Source organism: Anabrus simplex, chromosome 1 (assembly GCF_040414725.1).
Source record: "Anabrus simplex isolate iqAnaSimp1 chromosome 1, ASM4041472v1, whole genome shotgun sequence".
Lineage (NCBI taxonomy): Eukaryota > Metazoa > Arthropoda > Insecta > Orthoptera > Tettigoniidae > Anabrus > Anabrus simplex.
Genome location: NC_090265.1, coordinates 1,096,808,838 through 1,096,832,001, shown reverse-complemented (window position 1 = coordinate 1,096,832,001; position 23,164 = coordinate 1,096,808,838). Strand labels below are relative to the sequence as shown.

Sequence of the window (23,164 nt, the reverse complement as noted above, 5' to 3'; positions counted from 1 at the left end):
TACTAACAGGGATGGTAAAGAAAACAAAGTACTTACTGGCAATTATTTCTATGTAATAAATATTTGTTTCTTTAATTTTAAGGATTTATTAAATTATTAATTTAACAAAATGCATCCAGTTGTTTTTGTGTGAAGGTGGAACAAGCAGACAAATTACATGGGATTCATAAAGGATCTGTAGATAAGGGAAAAGTTCAGTGGACCGAGCGAATTAGCCATGCTGTTTGGGTCATGTAGCTATGAGCTTGCATTTGGGGGACAACAAGTTAAAATTCCATCAGCCCTCCCATTTTCACACCAGGTAAATTCTGGGGCTGTACCTTAATTAAGGCCAGAGCCACTACCTTCCCAATCCCAGTGTTGTATTGACGAAAAAATCTGATGTATTCGTGTGACGTTAAACCACATTAAATATTAGCAAAATAGCTTCAGTGGCTCAAAATTAGGTAGTTTCGATCCAATCTAGTTAACTACCTAAGTTCTCGTATACTCTTAACAAAATGGAAGAAGGGAAAATCCTTGATATTTCACCTTCCCGTCAGAGCAAGCCATCAGTAAAGTTATCATCTTAAGCTTCACCTTCACCATGGGAAATAAGTTCTACTTATACAGATTCAAGAACCGGTAAATAAGCCAACAGCAATTCAGAACAAAAATGCTAGGAGGAAAAAAAAAAAAACAATGCACCACATTTTTTTCCTCAGCCCCCAACAATGCCACGAATAAAGATATGAATTCCTTGAAGTTTTCAAAGTGTACGCGCAAAGTTTCCGTTTCTTCCGACAGATAGCGTACTTGCAGCAATGGTTCAGCATAGCGTCTGTAAGTGTTGTACGTTAAAAGCAGCGTGTCGTCATTGAATTTTTCACTGTGGCGCAAGAAACGGTTCGAAACATTCACAAATTTTTACGTGCAGTTTATGGAGCATCAGCAGTCAACAGAAGTATGGTTAGTTGCTGGGCACAGAAGGCGAGGTCATATGAAAGTGGTTCAGTAAAGCTCCAAGATTTGCAGCAATCGCGAAGGCCACCCACGGCTGTCACACCTGACAAGATGGAGTGTGCTGATGTGCTCATTCGCGAGGACCGACACAGAACGACTCGGCAGTTGGCGCAGGAGCTGTCAATGAACAAAGGAAGTGTGGGTGTAATCATAAGTGCTTTTGATTATGCAAAAAAGTGTTCACGATGGGTTCCACGCTGTCTTACGGACGAACACGAAAGTCTCAGAAAAAAATTTTCTTCTGAGTAGCTGCAATGTTCTGAAGCTCAGGGGGAAGCCTTCTTCTGACAGGTGATGAAACCTGGGTTCATCATTTTGAGCCCGAAACGAAACAACAATCGATGGAATGGCGCCATCCTGACTCTCCACAGAAGAAAAAATTCAAACAACTGCTATCGCTGGTAAGGTCATGATCACTGTGTTTTGGGACTGTGATGGTGTCATACTCATTGATGTGATGCCGAGAGACAGCACCATCAATTCTGAGACATATGTGAACACATTAACCAAACTACAGAAACGCTTCCAGTGACTTGGATGCCATAACAACCCAGGTGATTGTTTGCTTCAACATGATAACGCACACCCTCACACAAGTTTGAGGACATTGGAATACATCACAAAACAGCGTTGGACAGTGTTACTCCAATGACCCTATAGCCCTCACCTAGCTCCCTCAGACTTTCACTTGTTTGGGCCATTGAAAAATGTCATTCGTGGGAGGCATTTTGAGGATAACAAAGGTGATTCACACAGTGAAGAAATGGCTTTGTGAACAGAACAAGGAATGGTACTGCAGGGGATACACGCTCTTCTGTCTCGCTGGAGGAAGGTTATAGAAAGAGAAGGAGATTACGTGGAAAAGTAGGGAGTGTAGAAGAAACATCAGTCTTTCTTGTGTATTTTCATTGTGTTCAATGAATAATTGTTGAAGAAAAAAAAAAGTGGTGAATTAGTTTCTGGGCTACCATAGTAAAAAAAAAAAAAAAAAAAAAAAGAAGAGGGATTTTGCCATCATGTTGGACACTTTTGTATTGGATGTGCTTTTCTTTTAGATTAGATATTTAAAAACTACTTTGTTTGGCTTGGGTGTTATTTATTAGAAATTTTTTATGAGCTTGGCTGATCAAAGTTGCTGACCTGAAAGAAAATTTCACGGGAAATTGACAACATTTCTGCGGTAAAATTGAATGTAAGGTATCAAGATTTTTAACTGATGTACTTAATGTTTGATGGTGGCCCTGAGGTCTAACTTGCTTGCCTCTCACCCCGGGTTTAACTTACAGGACCGGTTTCAACTTTTTGAACAGTCATCATCAGCTGTACATTGGTACCTTTACATAAGTCAAATATTGGTTGGTTGAATTGCCTTTCCAAATGGAGAAGTTGTGGGGTAGCACTATGTCCAAGCATTCAAACTGGGCATGTTTAAGAGTAAAAATTTGTTATATGGTACAATCTAGATAGCTGAAAGCGAGTTTGTTTTTAGACCTAAAATTCATGTAAATTAGCTAATTTTTAAAAAGTACAGGTATATTAAACACTCTAAAATGCATGAGGGAGCTATTATCTGTATTATTACAAACTCTTAGTATCATCGTGAGTTTCCTTGCGATTCCCTGGCAATCACCAAATTTATAGTAAACACCAGGCTCCACCGAGCAATGATCACTGCGTGGAGGGCCACTATACCTATCATAGCATGTTTATTACTTATAAATTTATATTAGATTGATTTGTTTACTACTAACAGCACAGGGTCTAGTTTGGAGGAGACCTATAAATAAATAAATAAATAAATAGATAAATAGATAAATAAATAAATAAATAAATAAATGAATGAATGAATGAATGAATGAATGAATGAATGAATGAATGAATGAATGAATGAATGAATGAATGAATGGACACTTTTGCCAAAAATGAGTACATCTGGAATAGACAAAAAGGTTACTGAATGAGTAGCTATATTTCTAGAAAATAGAACTCAGAGAATTAGAGGAGGCAAAGCTTTATCTGTCCCTGTAATAATTAAGAGGGGAATTCCTCAAGGAAATATTATTAGATGTTTATGTTTTTTTATATGCAGTATATAAATTATATGAGTAAAGAAGTGGAATCAGAGATAAGGCTTTTGCGATTGATGGTATCCTGTATAGAGCAATAAATAAGTTACAAGATTGTGAGCAACTGCAAAATGACCTAAACAATGTTGTGAGATAGACATGAGGCAATGGTATGATGATAAATGGGGTTAATAGTCAGGTTGTGAGTTTCACTAATAGGAAAAGTCCTCTCAGTTTTAATTACTCGTTGATGGGGCGAAAGTTCTGTTTGGGGATCAATGTAAGTACCTAGGTGTTAATGTAAGAAAAGATCTTCATTGGGGTAATCACATAATTGGGATTGTAAATAAAGGGCACATGGTTATGAGGGTATTTAGGAGTTGTAGCAAGGATGTAAAGGAGAGGGCATATAAGTCTCTGGTAAGACTCCAACCAGAGTATGGTTCCAGTGTATGGGACCTTCACCAGGATTACTTGATTCAAGAATTGGAAAAAAATACAAAAATAAAGCAGCTCAATTTGTTCTGGGTGATTTCCGGCAAAAGAGTAGCATTACAAAAACGTTGCAAAGTTTGGGCTAGGAAGATTGGGGAGAAAGCAGGTGAGCTGCTCGACTAAGTGATACATTCTGAGCTGTCAGAGGAGAGATGGTGTGGAATGACAGTAGTAAACGAATAAGTTTGAGTGGTGTCTTTAAACACAGGAAAGATCACAATATGAAGATAAGGTTGGAATTCAAGGGGACAAATTGGGGCAAATATTTGTTTATAGGAAGGGGAGTTAGGGATTTGAGTAAGTGACCAATATCAATAAATATCAATAAATTTCCAATTTCCTTGCAATCATTTAAGAAAAGGCTAGGAAAACAACAGATAGGGAATCTGCCACATGGGCGACTGCCCTAAATGCAGATCAGTACTGACTGACTGACTGATTGATTGATTGACCTTAATTTTCTCCATCTAAAACTAAATGGCACTAGGCCCACTATGGTTCTGAATGGAACAAGCAGATAAATTATAATGGACTGTTGCTTAATTTCGATTCTGTTGATTTGTAGGCAAAAATTGAATATTTTAATTCTACGTAAGTATGAATCCAACATCTACTCTAACCATTTATTACAAATATGATTTAATATCTCTTCATTCGTAATCGAACCTACTCACCTCATCGTCAAAAATCTTCTATAATATACTGTATTTCAAATACCTCTATTATCTTCCTTTCTGCACCAGTTATTAAGCACATTTTACTTACATACGATGCTACACTCCAAAGAAAAGTAATTTCTTCTAATGTGAATATCTATGCACTAATTTCTGCTAATTATTATTTTTTTTTTTTTTACCACACTTTCTGATCCTCTGCAGATTCAGACAACATGACAACAGGAACAACCAAAACCACAAACCACCATTCACTTCTGCTAGATGAAAACAGAAATATGTACCTCATTTTGAACATCCATCAACTCCTCCAAGCGGCTGACCACGCCATGTCCTAGTCCCAGCAATACGGACTCGCGCAGAGTCGCTGCACCTGGCTTTTGCCACACCATGCACTTATTATGACACAATGATACTCGCAGCTCTGGGTTGATAATGGCCAGACATTTTACAACCGCTAAAGTCTGTTTCAGTTCCATGGATGCACGATGAGAGGAGCTCAAGAACTGCTTTCGAACTGGAAGGTTGCGAAACAGGTTGGAGGCTACCACTTGAGTACCTAGAGGACAGGAAAAAAAATACCTTGTTCATGAGTATATACTGAATAAAACCCTCAAATAAACATGCATCACATATAAATACTGTAAAATTAAACTTTGTATTATAACATTTCAATGTATTCTGAGTTGAAGGTGAAGGAATCATTGAAGTTTATGATAGTATGGAAGCTTTTGAAATCATGTGAAAGTTTATATCCAGATACATTGATAATTCAAAGTAACTTGCTCAACTGAGTGGTAAGCTTTAATAAAAATTAAATATATGAGAATTTATAAGCTCAGAACCCCATGGTATCCAACAAATTCATGTCCAGAAGTTTAATATTGAAGTACAATCAACTACTGTTGAATGAAAAGGACTATACTGATTTCTTATGCGCAACGTTTGGTACTGAGAACAGATTATACGATGGAGGTCATGGACTGAATTAAGTATTATGAATGATGCATGTCAAATTCACCTTAATTTGCACCATTCATACATTATCAGACTACTATGAACATCTACAAGTGATTACATAAAATCAACTTCATGGTCCGTATCACAATTTAACAGATTCACAACTATTTTTTATTTTCCACCTTGTCGATACAACACATGAGTATTTTGTTTTCAATGTTGTCATTTTAATCATCTTATGCTATTTTTAAGGACACTTACTCTCAAAGCATTGATACTTTGTCAATATATGAATTTTTCATCTAAACAGTGTTATGTGGCTGAAGATGTTAATAATATACGAAACATGTAATACTTTTAACCAATAAGTTGCCTTAAGCAACTAGTGTATTGACAACGTGGAAAATAAAAAATACTTAGCTGTGAACATCTACAAGTGGTCGAGAATTCGTTTAAGACACAATTGAAGAAAACTATATAAATTATTAGGTGCATTCCATTGTTAGCATTCCCGATTGAGAGAGTAATTTACGTCAAGGAGAATGTTCCTTGAACATCAGAAATATTAAAAAGGAGGTTATATGACAATATTTTATTCTCAAGTACAAAAATGCACGCAATTATATTGTTATTATAGAATATGGTTTTGTTTCTATTAAAAACAATAAGAGAAGGAGAATGAGCATCGACATTGACATATACATTCATGAATGAGATGAAAGCTGGTTGCAGCCTGATTGAATTTGTATAGTTATTATATGCTAGTTGCTTTACGTCGCACCGACACAGATAGGTCTTATGGCGACGATGGGACGGGAAAGGGCTAAGAGTGGGAAGGAAGCGGCCGTGGCCTTAATTAAGGTACAGCCCCAGCATTTGCCTGGTGTGAAAATGGGAAACCACGGAAAACCATTTTCAGGGCTGCCGACAGTGGGGTTCGAACCTACTATCTCCCGAATACTGGATACTGGCCACACTTAAGCGACTTCAGCTATCGAGCTCGGTAAGTTATAATATGCTAATAAGAAAAGTCAATTGTAAAGATATAAAGCATAGCTTTCAATAGAAAAATAACAAGGCGAGTGTTGTATCAAAACATTAATATAATCTGTTTTGGCGTGTAATACTGTACTAATCGTATTATATAAGTTGCAGGTTTCATGATGCCAAGTCGGATGGAAAATTGTTATACTGAGATATCCGCCAGTATGGTCATGCAGGCCTAAACCGGGTCGGAATCCCGGTGGGTCTGGAAGATGTGTTGAAACAAACAAAACGATAATATTCCAATGACCAGAACGATGAAGCTGTGTCTTCAAGAATTCGTCAGATATGATGAGTACCAAAAACTTGTCCTTTTTCCTATTTTGTTAGAATTGTACATTACGTGGATGTAGATTTTCTTTCTCGTTTATAAGTGTAACGTGTTATATGTAAATACAACTTGAGCGACGCTATAAGATCATCTCTAAGCATCTTATGATATTTGTAGAGTGTGATAATCCTCTTAAATAATGGCGTAATTGGAATCATAATTTATAATGTGCTATTTCATCTGGTTTCAACACACAACCATGGATTATGAGACGGGAATTTTACTACAAATTGATTAATTGTTTTCTGAAGTACGGTCTTCCTAACTTAATTTAATGTACCAATCACTATCTGGATAGTTCTTATTGGAATAATTACAAATATTTATTATGTCTGTAGACATTAGAAGTTTCTGTGTAAAGCAATGTTTTATAGAACACGAATGAGTCTTCATGAGAGAAATACTTTATTAAACCATGTTGATGTAGATGGTGGTATTTGGAACTGAAATAGTCTTCTTCGGCAATTCTGAGCTTGTGTATTTAAAGGAAGGATTTTGAACAAGCATGATGCGTAGATGAAATGATATGATATGGTTGAATGATAGGGTCATCGAAGTAAATGAAATGATGTTATGCGTGATGGTTATGTTGGAATATTTTGTTGGGAAATAAGCATTACTTGTAATGTAATGTCGTCTTCAAAGAATCCCAATAACGTTGATAGTGAAGGTAATGGAATAAATGTTCATCATTGATGGTTATGATACCACGAGCACACTAACGCAATAAAATACAACAAGTTTTCAGCCATCGGCCAACACATGCAAGATTATAACCATAATTTCACCAATATTGAACAAGACATGGACATCCTCGTATTAGCAAACAAGGGCCCTTTACTGAACATAATGGAAAATTACTACATACACCTAGACCAATACTTTAATGCCAGTCACAATCTCAATGAAATCTCAGAGAAACCCAACATACTCTTCGATCTATTTATCACTTTCCTCAGAAACAATAATGCAGCCAACCTAAACTCAATCCTAAATTTAATCAAAGGTACTTTTCCAAGACAATTACACTTTCTCCCGCACCCTTCAGCCCCACCTTAAGCCCTCTTCCTAAGCCATATTTCATTTCAATACAAGAACTTACTGATTTCCATGATTATAATTTTTACAACACCCCATTTATACTTTATTCTTTGTTAAAAACCTCTTATTATGTATATTCCTTGTATTATTAACTATTACCATAACATCTCATTTCACTTGTTATTCTTTAAAATAATATTGTCTTAGGATTTCGCCACAAATGATCTTTGCTCCAATACGGCTGATGATGACCCCTAGATGGGTCGAAACTAGTACCGTTTAATTTTGTAATTTTGTGAATATATTGTATTGAAAAGGTGGAAACATTTAAGTTATTATTATTATTACTTAAATGTTCATCATGCGAATATTAAAATGATATGGAGGAATAGACAAGCATTTAGAATTTGATAATTATGTTTCAAAGGTATAGTTTCTGAAGAATATTTTCTTATTGGACATGTGAATAGTCATCAATAATATTAATTTGAGATGTGGTAATGGAACAAATGTTATATGAATGAATAGATAAATATAATAGGAAGATCTTCAACATCATGTTATACCAATGAGACATACGAGTTATATAATGACTGCAAATGAAGTAAGGGTCATATTAGGTAATGTACAACTTAGCGTTTCTTGTAGAATAGCAGTTGTTGTAGTGCTCTTGTCCTGTAGATATTAGTAGAATTTCAGATTTTTGGAGGAAAACCTATGGATGAATCCAGATGCTGTGGTGTCTTAATAATATCAAATCATGATTGTTTATGATGGCACTAGCAAGATACCCGTGCTTCGCTACGGTATTATACTGAAATTTATAATTGAATGCTTATTGTTTTAGATATATAATCCGCTGAAATTCGCGATCTGACTCGTTTTCTGCGAGAATCCACCAAAATTCCCAATCTGACTCATTTTCTCTTATTTTACGGCACGTTTCCTCCCATTTTTCAATCTTCCTTTCCAGCAATCGAGTTCGTACTTCCCGGGCTAGGCTCAGGTATTCTTCCCGGTCAGTTGTGTACGTAAATCTTTGCCATCTTTTCCTACATAATCATTTTTAATATGGATAAAATCCTTCAGGAGATCCGGCGTGGTGTTATATTGGGTGCCTTGGCGGCACTGAACTGGCGGCCGGACTGCATTCTTAGTCATTACCCGTCCAGTAGCCGTTTCCAGCGCGGTCCGCACATTTGATGACGGTCCGGAACATTATTATTATTATGTGTTGCTGGAATGGCTGATGACGGGAAAAACCGGAGTATCCGGAGAAAAACCTGTCCCGCCTCCATTTTGTACAGCACGAATGTCACATGGAGTGACCGGGATTTGAACCACGGAACCCAGTTGTGAGAGGCCGGTGCGCTGCTGCCTGAGCAACGGAGGATCCTTATAAGTACATTAATAACAGTAAAATCAATTGGTCTCACCTCCTTCTACACCCTACCACCATTAAGTTTATTTACCACCCCCCCCCTCCAAAAAAAATTAAAAGAAGGCTTGTTTCTATATGTTTAAGGGAGATTCCAAACACCAATGTTCACGTCTATTACCTTCAGTTTTGAGATATAAGTATCCCCATAAAAATAATTACTTTCTTCACTTCATTTCACACTACTCCCCTCCCCCCCCCCCCCAAGTGAATTTTCCCGCAAAAAATACTTGTTTCTTTAATAGTAAAGGATCCTCTAAATACCAATTATCACGACTCTAACTTCTTCAGTTTTTGATTTATGTGTCCTCATGAAAGGAATTCAACTCCTTTACACTCCCGCCCTCCAAGACGGTTTCCCCCCAAAACGCGTTTTTCTTTGTTTATAAAGGAGATCCAAATACGAATTTTCACGTCTGTAACAACTTTAGCTTTTAATAGATGTATGTATTCTCATACAATTAAGTCAATTAATTGTTCAATTCTTTCACCCCCTCCCCACCAACCCTTCATTGGATTTTCCAAGAATACGTGTTTCTTTACTTTTAAAGCAGATTGCAAATATCAAATTTCACGTCTGTAACATCTTCATTTTTGAGATATCAGTAGCCTAATTAAAAGAATTCAACACCATTTTCAGTCACTTTAACCCCCCTCCACCCAAGTGGTATTTCCGAAAACTAAAAATACACGTTTCTTTATGTTTAATAGAAATAAAAAATACCATTTTTCACTTCTGTAACGTCAAGGTTTTTTTAGATATACTGTAAAAATTCTCATTTTAAAATTTCACCCCTTTTGAGTTCCCCTTAAGTGGAGTTTCCAAAAACAAATCACCTCTGTTTCTTTACATTTACAGGAGATTCCAAACACCCAATTTTTACGTCTGTAACATTTTACGTTTCCAAGATAATCTGTAGATATAGTCTTTCAAAAAATTCACCCCAATTTTTCACTCCTGTTTAACCGCCATTAGTTGGATTTTCCAAGAACTAAAAAACACGTTTCTTTATTTTTAAAGGAGATCCTATATACAAATTTTCAGTTCTGTAATATCCTTCGTTTCTGAGATATATATATCCTCATTAAAGGCATTCAACCCATTTTTCACCCTTTTACACGCCTCCTATTAGGATTTACAGGAAACAAAAAAATACATGTTCCTTTATTTTTAGAGGAGATTCTAACTACCAATTTTTACATCTGTAAATTTTAAAGTTTTAAGTTGTAGACACACTCATTTTAAAAATTCACCCCCCTTTTCACCCCCCCCCCCATTATTTGGATTTTCAAAAAACGAAAAAATACGTATTTCTTTACTTTTAAAGTAGATCCAAAATACAAATGTTCAGGTCTGTAATATCTTCAGCTTCTGAAATATAAGTAGCCTCAATAAAGGCATTCAACCCATTATTCACCCTTTTCCACCCTTCCTATTGGGATTTTCCAAAAACAAAATAATATGCGTTTCTTTATTATTAAAGGAGATTCTAAATACCAATTTTTACATCTATAAACTTTAAAAGTTTTGAGATATAATTACACTCATTTTAAAAAATCACCCCCTTTTCACCCCCCCCCCCCCTTAATTGGATTTTCCACAAACAAAAAAATACGTGTTTCTTTATTTTTAAAGAAGATCCCAAACACCAATTTTCAGGTATGTAATATCTTCAGGTTCTGAAATATAAGTAGACTCATGAAATGCATTCGACCCATTTTTCAACCTTTCCCACCCTTCCTATTAGGATTTTCCGAACACAAAATATACAATATACGTGTTTCTTTATTTTTAAAGGAGATTCTAAATACCAATTTTCACATCTATAACCTTTAAAAGTTTTGAGATATAGATACACTCATTTTAAAATATTACCCCCCTTAATTGGATTTTCCACAAACAAAAAAATTCGCGTTTCTTTATTTTTAAAGGAGATCCCAAACACCAATTTTCAGGTCTGTAATATCTTCAGTTGCTGAGATATAAGTAGCCTCATTAAAGGCATTCAACCCCTTTTTCACCCCTTTTCACTCCTCCTATTGCGATTTTCCGAAAACAAAAAAATACGTGTTCCTTTATTTTTAATGAAGATTCTAAATACCAATTTTTACATCTGCAAACTTTAAAAGTTTGGAGATATAGATTCACTCATTTTAAAAATTCACCCCCTTTTCACCATCCCATTAATTGGATTTTCCAAAAACAAAAAAATACGTGTTTCTTTATTTTTAAAGGAGATCAAAAGTACCAATTTTCAGGTCTGTAATATCTTCAGTTTCTGAGATATAAGTACCGGTATCCTGATTAAAGGCATTCAACCCATTTTTCCCCATTTTCACCCCTCCTATTGGGATTTTCTGAAAACAAAAAAATACGTGTTTCCTTATTTTTAAAGAAGATTCTAAATACCAATTTTTACATCTGTAAACTTTTAAAGTTTTGAGATATAGATACACTAATTTTAAAATTTCACCCCCCTTTTCACCCCCTTAACGACGGAATATCCAAAAATCCTCTCTTAGCGAGCACCTACATCTTAATATGAATATATCCCAAAAATTTCATTTCTTTATGTCCAGTAATTCTGGCTCGGCGATGATGAATCAGTCAGTCAGTCAGTCAGGACAACTTATTTTATATATATAGACTAGCAAGATACCCGTGCTTCGCTACGGTATTATACTGAAATTTATAATTGAATGCTTATTGTTTTAGATATATAATCCGCCGAAATTCGCGATCTGACTCGTTTTCTATTAGATTACGGCACGTTTCCTCCCATTTTTCAATCTTCCTTTCCAGCAATCGATTTCTTACTTCCCGGGCTAGGCTCAGGTATTCCTCCCGGTCAGCTGGGTCCGTAAATCTTTGCAATCTTTTCCTATAATCATTTTTAATATGGATAAAATCCTTCAGGATATCCGGCGTGGTGTCATATTGGGTGCCTTGGCGGCACTGAACCCGCGGTCGGACTGCATTCTTAGTTATTACCCGTCCAGGAGCCGTTTCCAGCGCAGTCCGCACATTTGACGACGTTCCGGAACATTATTATTATTATTATTATTATTATTATTATTATTATTATTATTATTATTATTAATATGTGTTGCTGGAGTGGATGATGACAGGGAAAACCGGAGTATCCGGAGAAAAATCTGTCCCGCCTCCGTTTTGTCCAGCACGAATGTCACATGGAGCGACCGGGATTTGAACCACGGAACCCAGCTGTGAGAGGCCTGCGCGCTGCCGCCTGAGCAACAGAGGATCCTTACAAGTACATTAAGAACAGTAAAATCAATTGGTCTCACCTCCTTCTACACCCCACCGCCGTTAAGTTTATTTACCGCCACCCCCCCTCCCAAAAAAATTAAAAGAAGGCTTGTTTCTTTATGTTTAAAGGAGATTCCAAACACCAATGTTCACGTCTATTACCTTCAGTTTTGAGATATAAGTATCCCCATAAAAATAATTTACTTTTTTCACTTCATTTCACACTACTCCCCCCCCCCCTAAGTGAATTTTCCCGCAAAAATACTTGTTTCTTTAATAATAAAGGATCTTCTAAATACCAATATCACGACTCTAACTTCTTCAGTTTTTTTATTTATGTGTCCTCATGAAAGGAATTCAACTCCTTTACACTCCCGAACTCCAAGATGGTCCCCCCCCCCCCAAAAAACGCGTTTTTCATTGTTTTTTTTTTGCCAGGGGCTTTATGTCGCACCGACTTCATTGTTTTTTTAAAGGAGATCCAAATACGAATTTTCACGTCTGTAACAACTTTAGTTTTTATTAGATGTATGTATTCTCATACAATTAAGTCAATTAATTTTTCAATTCTTTCATCCCCCCCCCCCCTTCATTGGATTTTCCGAGAATACGTGTTTTACTTTTAAAGCAGATTGCAAATATCAAATTTCACTTCTGTAACATCTTCATTTTTGAGATATCAGTAGCCTAACTAAAAGAATTCAACACCATTTTCAGTCACTTTTACCCCCCCCCCCCTCCACCCAAGTGGTATTTCCGAAAAATAAAAATACACGTTTTTTTATGTTTAATAGAGAAAAAATACCATTTTTCACTTCTGTAGCATGTTAAGTTTTTTAGATATACTGTAAAAATTCTCATTTTAAAATTTCACTACTTCTGAGTTCCCCTGAAGTGGAGTTTCCAAAAACAAATCACCTTTGTTTCTTTACATTTACAGGAGATTCCAAACACCCACTTTTTACGTCTGTAACATTTTACGTTTCCAAGATATTCTGTAGATATAGTCTTTCAAAAAATTCATCCCAATTTGTTACTCCTGTTTAACCGCCATTAATTGGATTTTCCAAAATCTAAAAAAATACGTGTTTCTTTGTTTTTAAAGGAGATCCCATATACAAATTTTCAGTTCTGTAATATCTTTCGTTTCTGAGATATATGTATTCTCATTAAAGGCATTTAACCCATTTTTCACTCTTTTACACCCCTCCTATTGGGATTTACAGGAAACAAAAATATATGTGTTCCATTATTTTTAGAGGAGATTCTAACTACCAATTTTTACATCTGTAAATTTTAAAGTTTTAAGATGTAGACACACCCATTTTAAAAAATTCACCCCCCTGTTCACCCCCCAATATTTGGATTTTCCAAAAACGAAAAAATACGCATTTCTTTACTTAAAGTAGATCCCAAATACCAATTTTCAGGTCTGTAATATCTTCAGGTTCTGAAATATAAGTAGCATCATTAAAGGCATTCAACCCATTATTCACCCTTTTACACACTTCCTATTGGGATTTTCCGAAAACAAAAGAATACATGTTTATTTTTAAAGGAGATTCTAAATACCAATTTTTACATCTGTAAATTTTAAATTTTTAGATGTAGACACACTCATTTTAAAAAATTCACCCCCCCTGTTCACCCCCCAATATTTGGATTTTCCAAAAACGAAAAATACGTGTTTCTTTACTTTTAAAGTAGATCCCAAATACCAATTTTCAGGTCTGTAATATCTTCAGGTTCTGAAATATAAGTATCCTCATTAAAGGCATTTAACCCACTTTTCACTCTTTTACACCCCTCCTATTGGGATTTACAGGAAACAAAAATATACGTGTTCCTTTATTTTTAGAGGAGATGCTAACTACCAATTCTTACATCTGTAAATTTTAAAGTTTTGAGATATAGATACACATTTTAAAAAATCACCCCCTTTTCACCCCCCCCCCCCATTAATTGGATTTTCCAAAAACAAAAAGCGTGTTTCTTTATTTTAAAGGAGATCGCGAACACCAATTTTCAGGTCTGTAATATCTTCAGGTTCTGAAATATAAGTAGACTCATGAAAGGCATTGGACCCCTTTTTCAAACTTTTCCACCCTTCCTACTAGGATTTTCCGAAAACAAAATATACAATATACGTGTTTCTTTATTTTTAAAGGCGATTCTAAATACCAATTTTCACATCTATAACCTTTAAAAGTTTTGAGATATAGATACACTCATTTTAAAATATTACCCCCTTTTCACCCCCCTTAATTGGATTTTCCAGTAACCAAAAAATACGTGTTTCTTTATTTTTAAAGGAGATCCCGAACACCAATTTTCAGGTCTGTAATATCTTCAGTTGCTGAGATATAAGTAGCCTCATTAAAGGTATTCAACCCCTTTTTCACCCCTGTACACTCCTCCTATTGCGATTTTCCGAAAACAAAAAAATACTGTTTCTTTATTTTTAATGAAGATTCTAAATACCAATTTTTACATCTGCAAACTTTAAAAGTTTGGAGATATAGATTCACTCATTTTAAAAATTCACCCCCTTTTAACCCTCCCATTAATTGGATTTTCCAAAAACAAAAAAATACGTGTTTCTTTATTTTTAAAAGAGATCAAAAGTACCAAATTTCAGGTCTGTAATACCTTCAGTTTCTGAGATATAAGTACCGGTATCCTGTTTAAAGGCATTCAACCCATTTTTCCCCATTTTCACCCTTTTTCACCCCTCCTATTGGGATTTTCTGAAAACAAAAAAATATGTGTTTCCTTGTTTTTAAAGAAGATTCTAAATACCAATTTTTACATCTGTAAACTTTTACAGTTTTGAGATATAGATACACTCATTTTAAAATTTAACCCCCCTTTTCACCCCTTTAGCGAAGGAATATCCTAAAATCCTCTCTTAGCGAGCACCTACACCTTAATATGAATATATCCTCAAAACTTCATTTCTTTATGTCCAGTAGTTTTGGCTCGGCGATGATGAATCAGTCAGTCAGTCAGTCAGTCAGTCAGTCAGGACAAGTTATTTTATATATATAGATTATGTAGCTTTGAATGTCTACTTTATTTTAGGTGCAACGATTTGAGGACACCAGGATTATATTGTTCTTTATTTCACAGTTCTGGCGATTATTTATCTGAGATTAGCTGCAGATCTTATTCTGAATGTCAATGATTGTTTTATTTTAGGTTCCACGACGTTACCCCGCATTTACATAGTGAACACTCAAGTTGTAGTTTAGAGTTTGTTGATCTACGCGAGGATTATAATATAATATAATATAATATAATTATAATTATAATTATAATATTACATTAATAGAATATTAAAGGACAAGGTTTTGACCTATAAATAAATAGACATGAAAGAATAAATATTGTCATAAATATTGTCAACGCAATCTTGCCGAATAAATCTAAAATAACCTACGAAATGTTGACCAATAAATATCACGGACAAACGCATGCCAACGTCAAGTAACTTTTGTCAAGCAATTGGAATGTTTTTCCTTCATATTTTTTATACTAAGCTGTATATTTTGACTTACATCTTTTTACCATATATTTAGCAGTTATTTGACCTACATTTCAAACTTTGACTACGGCTTTAAGCCATCAACTGTCTTTTATAGTCACATGACGCCTTCATTTTTTAAATGTACCTCTTACGAATCTACCAGTTTTTATGTATCAATTGTTTGTATTATATATTCTCATTGAACTGATTTCATATGCCTTCCACTATGTATTAGACATCTATTAATGACTACGGCCTTAAGCCGTACAATCTTACGACGTCCTAATTAACAAAGAACTACATATGTGTTTATCATTTTATTAGATCTATAGTTATTTCATTGAACATTTTATATGTACTACCTTTGAATCCACTAGTTTTTAGTATCATTTGAATGTAATGTATATTCTCATAGAACTGATATTTTATGCCTTCCACTATGTATTAGACATCTATTAATGACTACGGCTTCAAGCCACCTTCTTTTACTATAGTACAATCAAACAAATCCTATTCAACAAAGAACTACATATGTTTTTATCAATATATTAGATTTTTAGTTACTTCATGAACATGTTTATAACTAACGTAAATCTTACCTCTCTTATAATCATCAAACACATTTTTGAATATCTTTAACCAGATGCCTGGTAAAATAATAAGGTTTTTGATAATGACTGAAGATGCCTCACAGTGAGAGGCGAAACATGTCTCATCTGAATAATGTTTTAAAGTAAATGCCAACTTCTTGTAATGTATTGAATAGGTGGAAATAAACAAAAGATATTATCCTATATACGGTTTATGAAACTTTCAATACGGACGAAAAATGATTTTCATCACTTGTAACAGTATCCAGTATTCGGGAGATAGAAGGTTCAAACCCCACTGTCGGCAGCCCTGAAAATGGTTTTCCGTGGTTTCCCATTTTCACACCAGGCAAATGCTGGGGGCTGTACCTTAATTAAGTCCACGGACGCTTCCTTCCCACTCCTAGCCCTTTCCTGTCCCATCGTCGCCGTAAGACCTATCTGTGTCGGTGTGATGTAAAACAACTAGCAAAAAAAAAAGTAATTGAAATGAAGCAGAAATATTCTGAAAGCAAAGGAATAACAGCTAAATAAAAAAATTAAAAAATTAAAATGTTACCCTTTCCTAGGTGTGACGGTTTGGAATTAGTGATGCTTCCATCACGACTGAAGGAGTAACACACAGCATATTGATCTTCTGCAGTCCGAGTTGTGATACTGACCTCAGCAACATTACACAATGAACTTAACGCTTCTCCTCTAAAGCCATAGCTCTTTAGCTTCTCTGAAACAGAACATCCTTCAATATAAGGGAAAGAGCCTTCACCAGATACATTTAGATATTACAGATTTCTTATTTCAAAGCTACAAGTAATGAAACACTTTAAAATGGTTAATATTTAATCCAACTCTTTAAATAATCTTTTGAGGAATAACACAGAATGACAAAGAGATTAACATGGAATATTTTCCAATGAACAGAACACTTCCCGGACGTGGTGCTGGAAAAAACCAGATGAGCTCTACAGAGAAACCGAAGTAATAGATGGTAATAGTGATCATGAAGCTGTTTATGTCGTAGGTAAAAATACATGTGATAGAAAGGATGGTCTTAAAAGTAGGACTATCAGGCAGTACCATATGGCTGATAAAACAGGCATGAGGGAGTTTAAAAAAAAGTAACTATGGTTGGTGGAAAACGGTAAATAAAAATTTAAACAGACTCTGGGATGGGTTTAAAGCAATTGTTGAGGAATCTGAAAACAGGTTTGTACCTCTGAAGGTGGTAAAGAATGGTAAAGACCCACTATGTTATAACAGAGAAGTAAAGAGACTAAGAAGGAGGTGCAGGTTGGAAAGAAAGAGAGTTAGAAATGGCTGTGGAAGTAAGGAGAAATTGAAGGAACTTACTACAAAATTGAATCTAGCAAAGAAGTCAGCTAAAGATAACATGATGGCAGTCATACAAATTTTAGCGAGTGCAATAGGACTAGACAGAAGAGTGACTGAATAGGTGGCTATATTTCTAGAAAATAGATCTCAGAGAATTAAAGTAGGTGAACCTTTATCAGACCCTGTAATAATTAACAGGGGAAGGGTATGTATAGGTACTTTAAGGCAGAAACAGGTTCCAAGAATGACATTCCAGGAATCATTAATGAACAAGGGGAGTGTGTATGCGAGGATCTTCAAAAGGCAGAAGTATTCGGTCAGCAGTATCTAACAGGGATAATGTCCAGTTAGAGAAGGTGACTAATACTTGCTCTTGAAATGCACACCTAGAAGGATACAGTGTGGAGAGTACAGGCTGAAAAGGTATTACACCCCTATCATAAAGACCGCGTGCAAGCACTGGGACCAAAGGATTTTGAGACCCACGTTCACTTCTATCCATGGATTATCCACTGCAGTGCTGTAGTGCCAAACTTTGGACAGTTTGTATTGTTCACAAATGATGCCTCATTCACCTGTGATGGTGTTTTCAACAGCCGCAATAGCCATGTCTGGAGTGAGGACAACCCCCATGCCACCCATATTGATGGCCACCAGCAATGAATCTCTGTCAACGTTTGGGCAGGCATTGTCCAATATCTCCTAATAGGACCTTATTTGCTGCCTCCCCATTTGAGTGATCCATGTTACCTGGTGTTCCTGTGAGATGTATTGCCACAGTTCCTGGGGACTGTACCCCTTGTTGTCCGCGAAAGGATGTGGTTTCAACACGATGGTGCACCAGCCCACTTTGATGTTAATGTCTGTGAGCACCTGGGCAACACGTACTCTCATCGCTGGATTGGAAGGGGAGGTCCTGTCCAATGGCCAGCATAATCGCCGTATCTCACACCTCTGGACTTTTTCCTCTGGGTTCACGTCAAGTCGTTGGTGTATGAAACCCCCATAGAAACAGATGAAGACCTGCTTGCTAGGGCCCAAGCTGCCTGTCTCCTGGTACAACAGACACCAGGGTCTTTGCGAGAGTGCGGCAGAACTTCATGCATTGTTGCCATGCATGCATGTACTGTAGGAACTAGTGCATTTTGAACAAATACTGTGAGATATGTTGTTGTTATGTGGTATACGCTGTGTATGTCCATGACACAATAAATATGCAATTCCAGCCATTGGTTCCCCATCTCAATATAATCGGTTGTGGACACATTATAACCTGTTTCAACTTGACCCAAAAGGTTTGAGACACCCTATATAAGGAAATCCTCCAATAAATAAGTTACTATAGGAACTTTCATTGGGGTATGGTGGCTGCGCTTGACATTCAACAGCACGCGGTTGCTCTGCGATCGCCAGTATGGCACCAGCTGCCATGGAGCTACCACTTGAAAGCGTGTCCGCTTGTGAACTCCGTTCTGTTATTCGCTTTTTCATGGCGAAAAATGTTACGGCTATCAATATTCATCGCCATTTAGTGTGTGTTTATGGTGAAGGATGCATAAGCATCCAAATGGTTTGCTCCTGGTGTTCAAGGTTCCTGGAAGGATGGCAAAATGTGCATGATAAAGAGCGCAGCGGCAGGCCCGATACTGCAACAAGCAATGCAGCCATTGTTGCAGTTCGGAATGTGGTGGACGAAGATCAATGTGTCAGTATTGATGAGATAATGAATCAACTGCCTCCTGGTATGGATATTGGTCGCTCCTCTATTGCGACGATCCTGTCAGATGTCTTCCAGTATCGAAAAGTCTGTGCAAGATGGGTCCCACATTTGTTTACTGATGCTCACAAGCAACAATGGATCGAGGTGGCTCGAGCTTTCCTGCAAATGCTTCAAAGAGAGGAAGATCAACTGTTTTCCCCCATTGTCACTGGAGATGAAAGCTGAGTGCATCATTCAACTCCAGAAACAAAACGACAAAGCATGGTATGGAAAAAACCTGGCGAACGTGCACAAAAAAGGCCAAGACCTCAGCCTCTGCGGGCAAAGTTATGGCTACTATCTTTTGGGACTGTAAGGGTGTTCGACTGGTTGACTACCTGCCCCGACGCACTACGGTTACAGCTGAGAGGTACTGCACGGTCTTCACAAAGCTCAGAGCTGCAATCAAACGAAAGCGTCCTGGCATTCTGTCTCTGAAAGTGTTGCTCTTTCATGACAACACTTGCCCCCATTCAGCTCAAAGGACCCAGGATGTGATTTAGAACTTCAATGGGACATTTTCCCTATCCATCTTATTCTCCGGATCTTGCTCTGAGTGATTTCCAACTCTTTCCACAACTTAAGTTGCACCTTCGAGGCAAGCGGTTTGCGACTGATGAAGAGGTGGAAGCGGAGGTGAACCGCTGGCTACAGAGACAGGACCCGACCTAGTATGATGAAGGTATCAAAAAACTGCTGCCAAGATACCAAAGGTGTTTGGACATAAATGGTGACTATGTGGAGAAGTAGTGTAAGAGTTGTAGAATGAAAATAAAATATTTCACATGTGTAAATAACCTGCTTGCATTTTTTGCAAAATAGGGAAACATTTTTTTGCTAGTTGCTTTACGTTGCATTGACACAGATAGGTCTTATGGCGACGATGGGACAGGAAGGGGCTAGGAGTGGGAAGGAAGTGGCTGTGGCCTTAATTAAGGTACAGCCCCAGCATTTGCCTGGTGTGAAAATGGGAAATCACGGAAAACCATTTTCAGGGCTGCCGACAGTGGAGTTTGAACCTACTATCTCTCGAATACTGGATACTGGCCACACTTAAGCGACTGCAGCTATCGAGCTCGGTAGAGAAACATTTATCAGATGGCCCTCATAATAATAATAATAATAATAATAATAATAATAATAATAATAATAATAATAATAATAATAAATGAGAAAGGTGCACTCAAGCGAGCATTTGTACATGAGTTATTCCTTTCTATATTCAGTTATTGATGTTAGTCTATTTTTTGCACTTTGTTATGTGATATGTATCACAAATCTTCCTGCACAGCATACAAACACAGTATTTGTCGGGTTTGTGGTATCTTGTATTTACACAGATTTGATGGTGAAAATCATGTATGGCCTATCAGGTATCACATGTTTTTTTTCTTGGCACTCTCTGGTCCAGGTCCTCTTTAGCACAGCAGATATGCTGTAAGATTCCAGCTCTATCTCTTCCCAGTTTCTGTTTCTGGCCTTGTGGACAGTAGATGGTGTTTGCTTTAATATCCTTAACGAAGTAGGTTTCTCTCATAAGCTTGTATACTAGTCATGAGGGTACTATTTTTTCTTACCCCCCTTTGCTCTTTTACATGAACATTGCTTGGACCTTTTCAATTTTGATTAAATCATCAATTGTAAGATTTTCCCATATGATGTGAATTCCATAAGTTATGATAGGAGCTATTACTGTGTTGAATAGTGACATTGCAGTGCTTTTAGAGGAGAGATTGCTTATGCTTTTTTTTGTTGTACATGGCTCTGATAGCTGCTGCTGACCTCTCTTTTATGTAAATAATGTGAATACTGAAGGATGTTTTTTTTTTTTTTTTTTTTTTTTTTACAAATTGATTTATGTCACTCTGAAGGATGTTGCAGTTGTCTGCAGTGTTACTCCTAAGTATTTATATCTCTTTATAATTTCTAGTGGGTACTTAGAAGTGATATATTATCTCCAGCTACAGTTTTCCCTCCCTTCGTGAAGGTCATCTGTACAGTCTTCTCCTGGTTGACCATAAGCTCATTTTCCCTAGCCCATTTCTCGAGTTCGTCAATTGCTACTTGTACTTCCTTCTTGGTTTTAGAACTGATCACCATGTCATCTGCATATAAGATTATAGTTACATTCGATATTTTCGTGACATTTGCCGTGTAGATATGAAACAGCGTAAGACTGATTGGATTTACCTGCAGCATGCCATTTGTTTGAGTGATTTTCCTTGAGGTTGCAACATTGTTAGTTAACTGGAAAATATTATATGCCAGAAGTTTTTCTAGATTCTCATTACAGGGTGGTCATTCCCAATCATTCCTTTCAATTTTCCCATCAGTAGTTCCCTGTTTACCAGGTCAAAAGCTTTCTGGGAATCTATGAAGACCAAGTAGTACTTTCCTCTGGGGTGTCTTAGTGCTTCCCCTATTTGCTCCAATAGGTATGCAACAGCTTGAAGGGTGCTTCTCCCTTTCCTGTAGCCGAACTGGCATTCTGGTATATACTGGTTGGTCATCATTAGGAGTCTCATGTTGAGAATTTTTGTGAACAGTGTAAATGTAGTATTTTCCAATACTATGCCTCTGAATGAGTTTAGATTTGCATTGCCTTATTTCCCCTTATACAGGATCTTAATAGTTGCTGTTTTCCAGATTTCAGGTATCTCCCTTACTTCAAGACACTCGTTGATTAAATCCATCCACAGATCTTGCATCATATCCATGGGATCCTTTAAGTGTTCTGTATAGATATTTTATCTGGTCCTGCAGCCTTATTACTTTCCCCATGTTTTATTGCTACCTGTACCTCTTCTTTTGTTACTGGGTTGTGCATATGTTTATAGTTTGTTGCAGAGATGTCATATGCTTCATCTCTCTGATGTTTATTTAAAATAATTGTGCAGTGTGCCTCTGATTTCTCCACTGGTATTTCTCCTGTAGCGAGTGAGGTTCTCTTCTTAAGTACATACTAGGAATGGAAGATAGGAAACTTAAAAGGGTCCACCTTTTCAATACAAATAAATGTTATAGTTTATTTACAACATGTATTTACACTTGGAACTAGTTTCGACGCTGTTTGGCGTCATCTTCAGCCAAAATGTGGGAAATAGGCATAGCATGTAGACATTTATATTATACAAGGTGTTACATCAGTGTGATTAAATGAGAGAATATGAAGACGTGAAGTACAATGTCAGTTTCAAAATGGTCACGAAGGGCGAGTCAAAATTGTATAAACATGAGATAACATAAACACATAAACAAAAAACATATATACATATAAACTGTAACAAAACCATGTGGAAGTACGAGATGATTGGCATTGGAGATTCAAATTATTTCAGACACACTTCCATTGAATGTTGCCTGCCGCGAGTGTAGTACAAAACATAGGTTAGATTTCAATAAACACAATTGTCTCAAAAATGCACATAACATTTTAAAAAATATTTGGGTTGAGATGAAATTTGGCAGTTAGGGATTGAAATCACTTATTCAATAAGCGTCAATTCAAAAAAACAGCTGTGAAGGGTGAGACAGAAAAATTGCACAAGCGTGAGTTTGGACTCGATAAATGCAAAAAACACATGTAACACACTCGGAAATGTAGGTTCTTGATGGATTTGGCATGAAAGGTCTGC

At 36.5% G+C, this 23,164-nt stretch overlaps 1 protein-coding gene across 1 annotated transcript in view; it reads right to left on the bottom strand.

Annotated features, from left to right (window-relative positions):
- The window catches only part of LOC136858043 (PMS1 protein homolog 1), a 154,365-nt gene that overhangs the window by 105,141 nt on the left and 26,060 nt on the right, over positions 1-23,164 (bottom strand). The window contains exons 3-4 of the mRNA XM_067137277.2: positions 16,998-17,162; positions 4,522-4,796 (exon numbers count right to left, since the gene is read on the bottom strand). Coding sequence (XP_066993378.2) covers positions 4,522-4,796; positions 16,998-17,162 — 440 coding nt within the window. The remainder of the gene's footprint in view (positions 1-4,521; positions 4,797-16,997; positions 17,163-23,164) is intronic.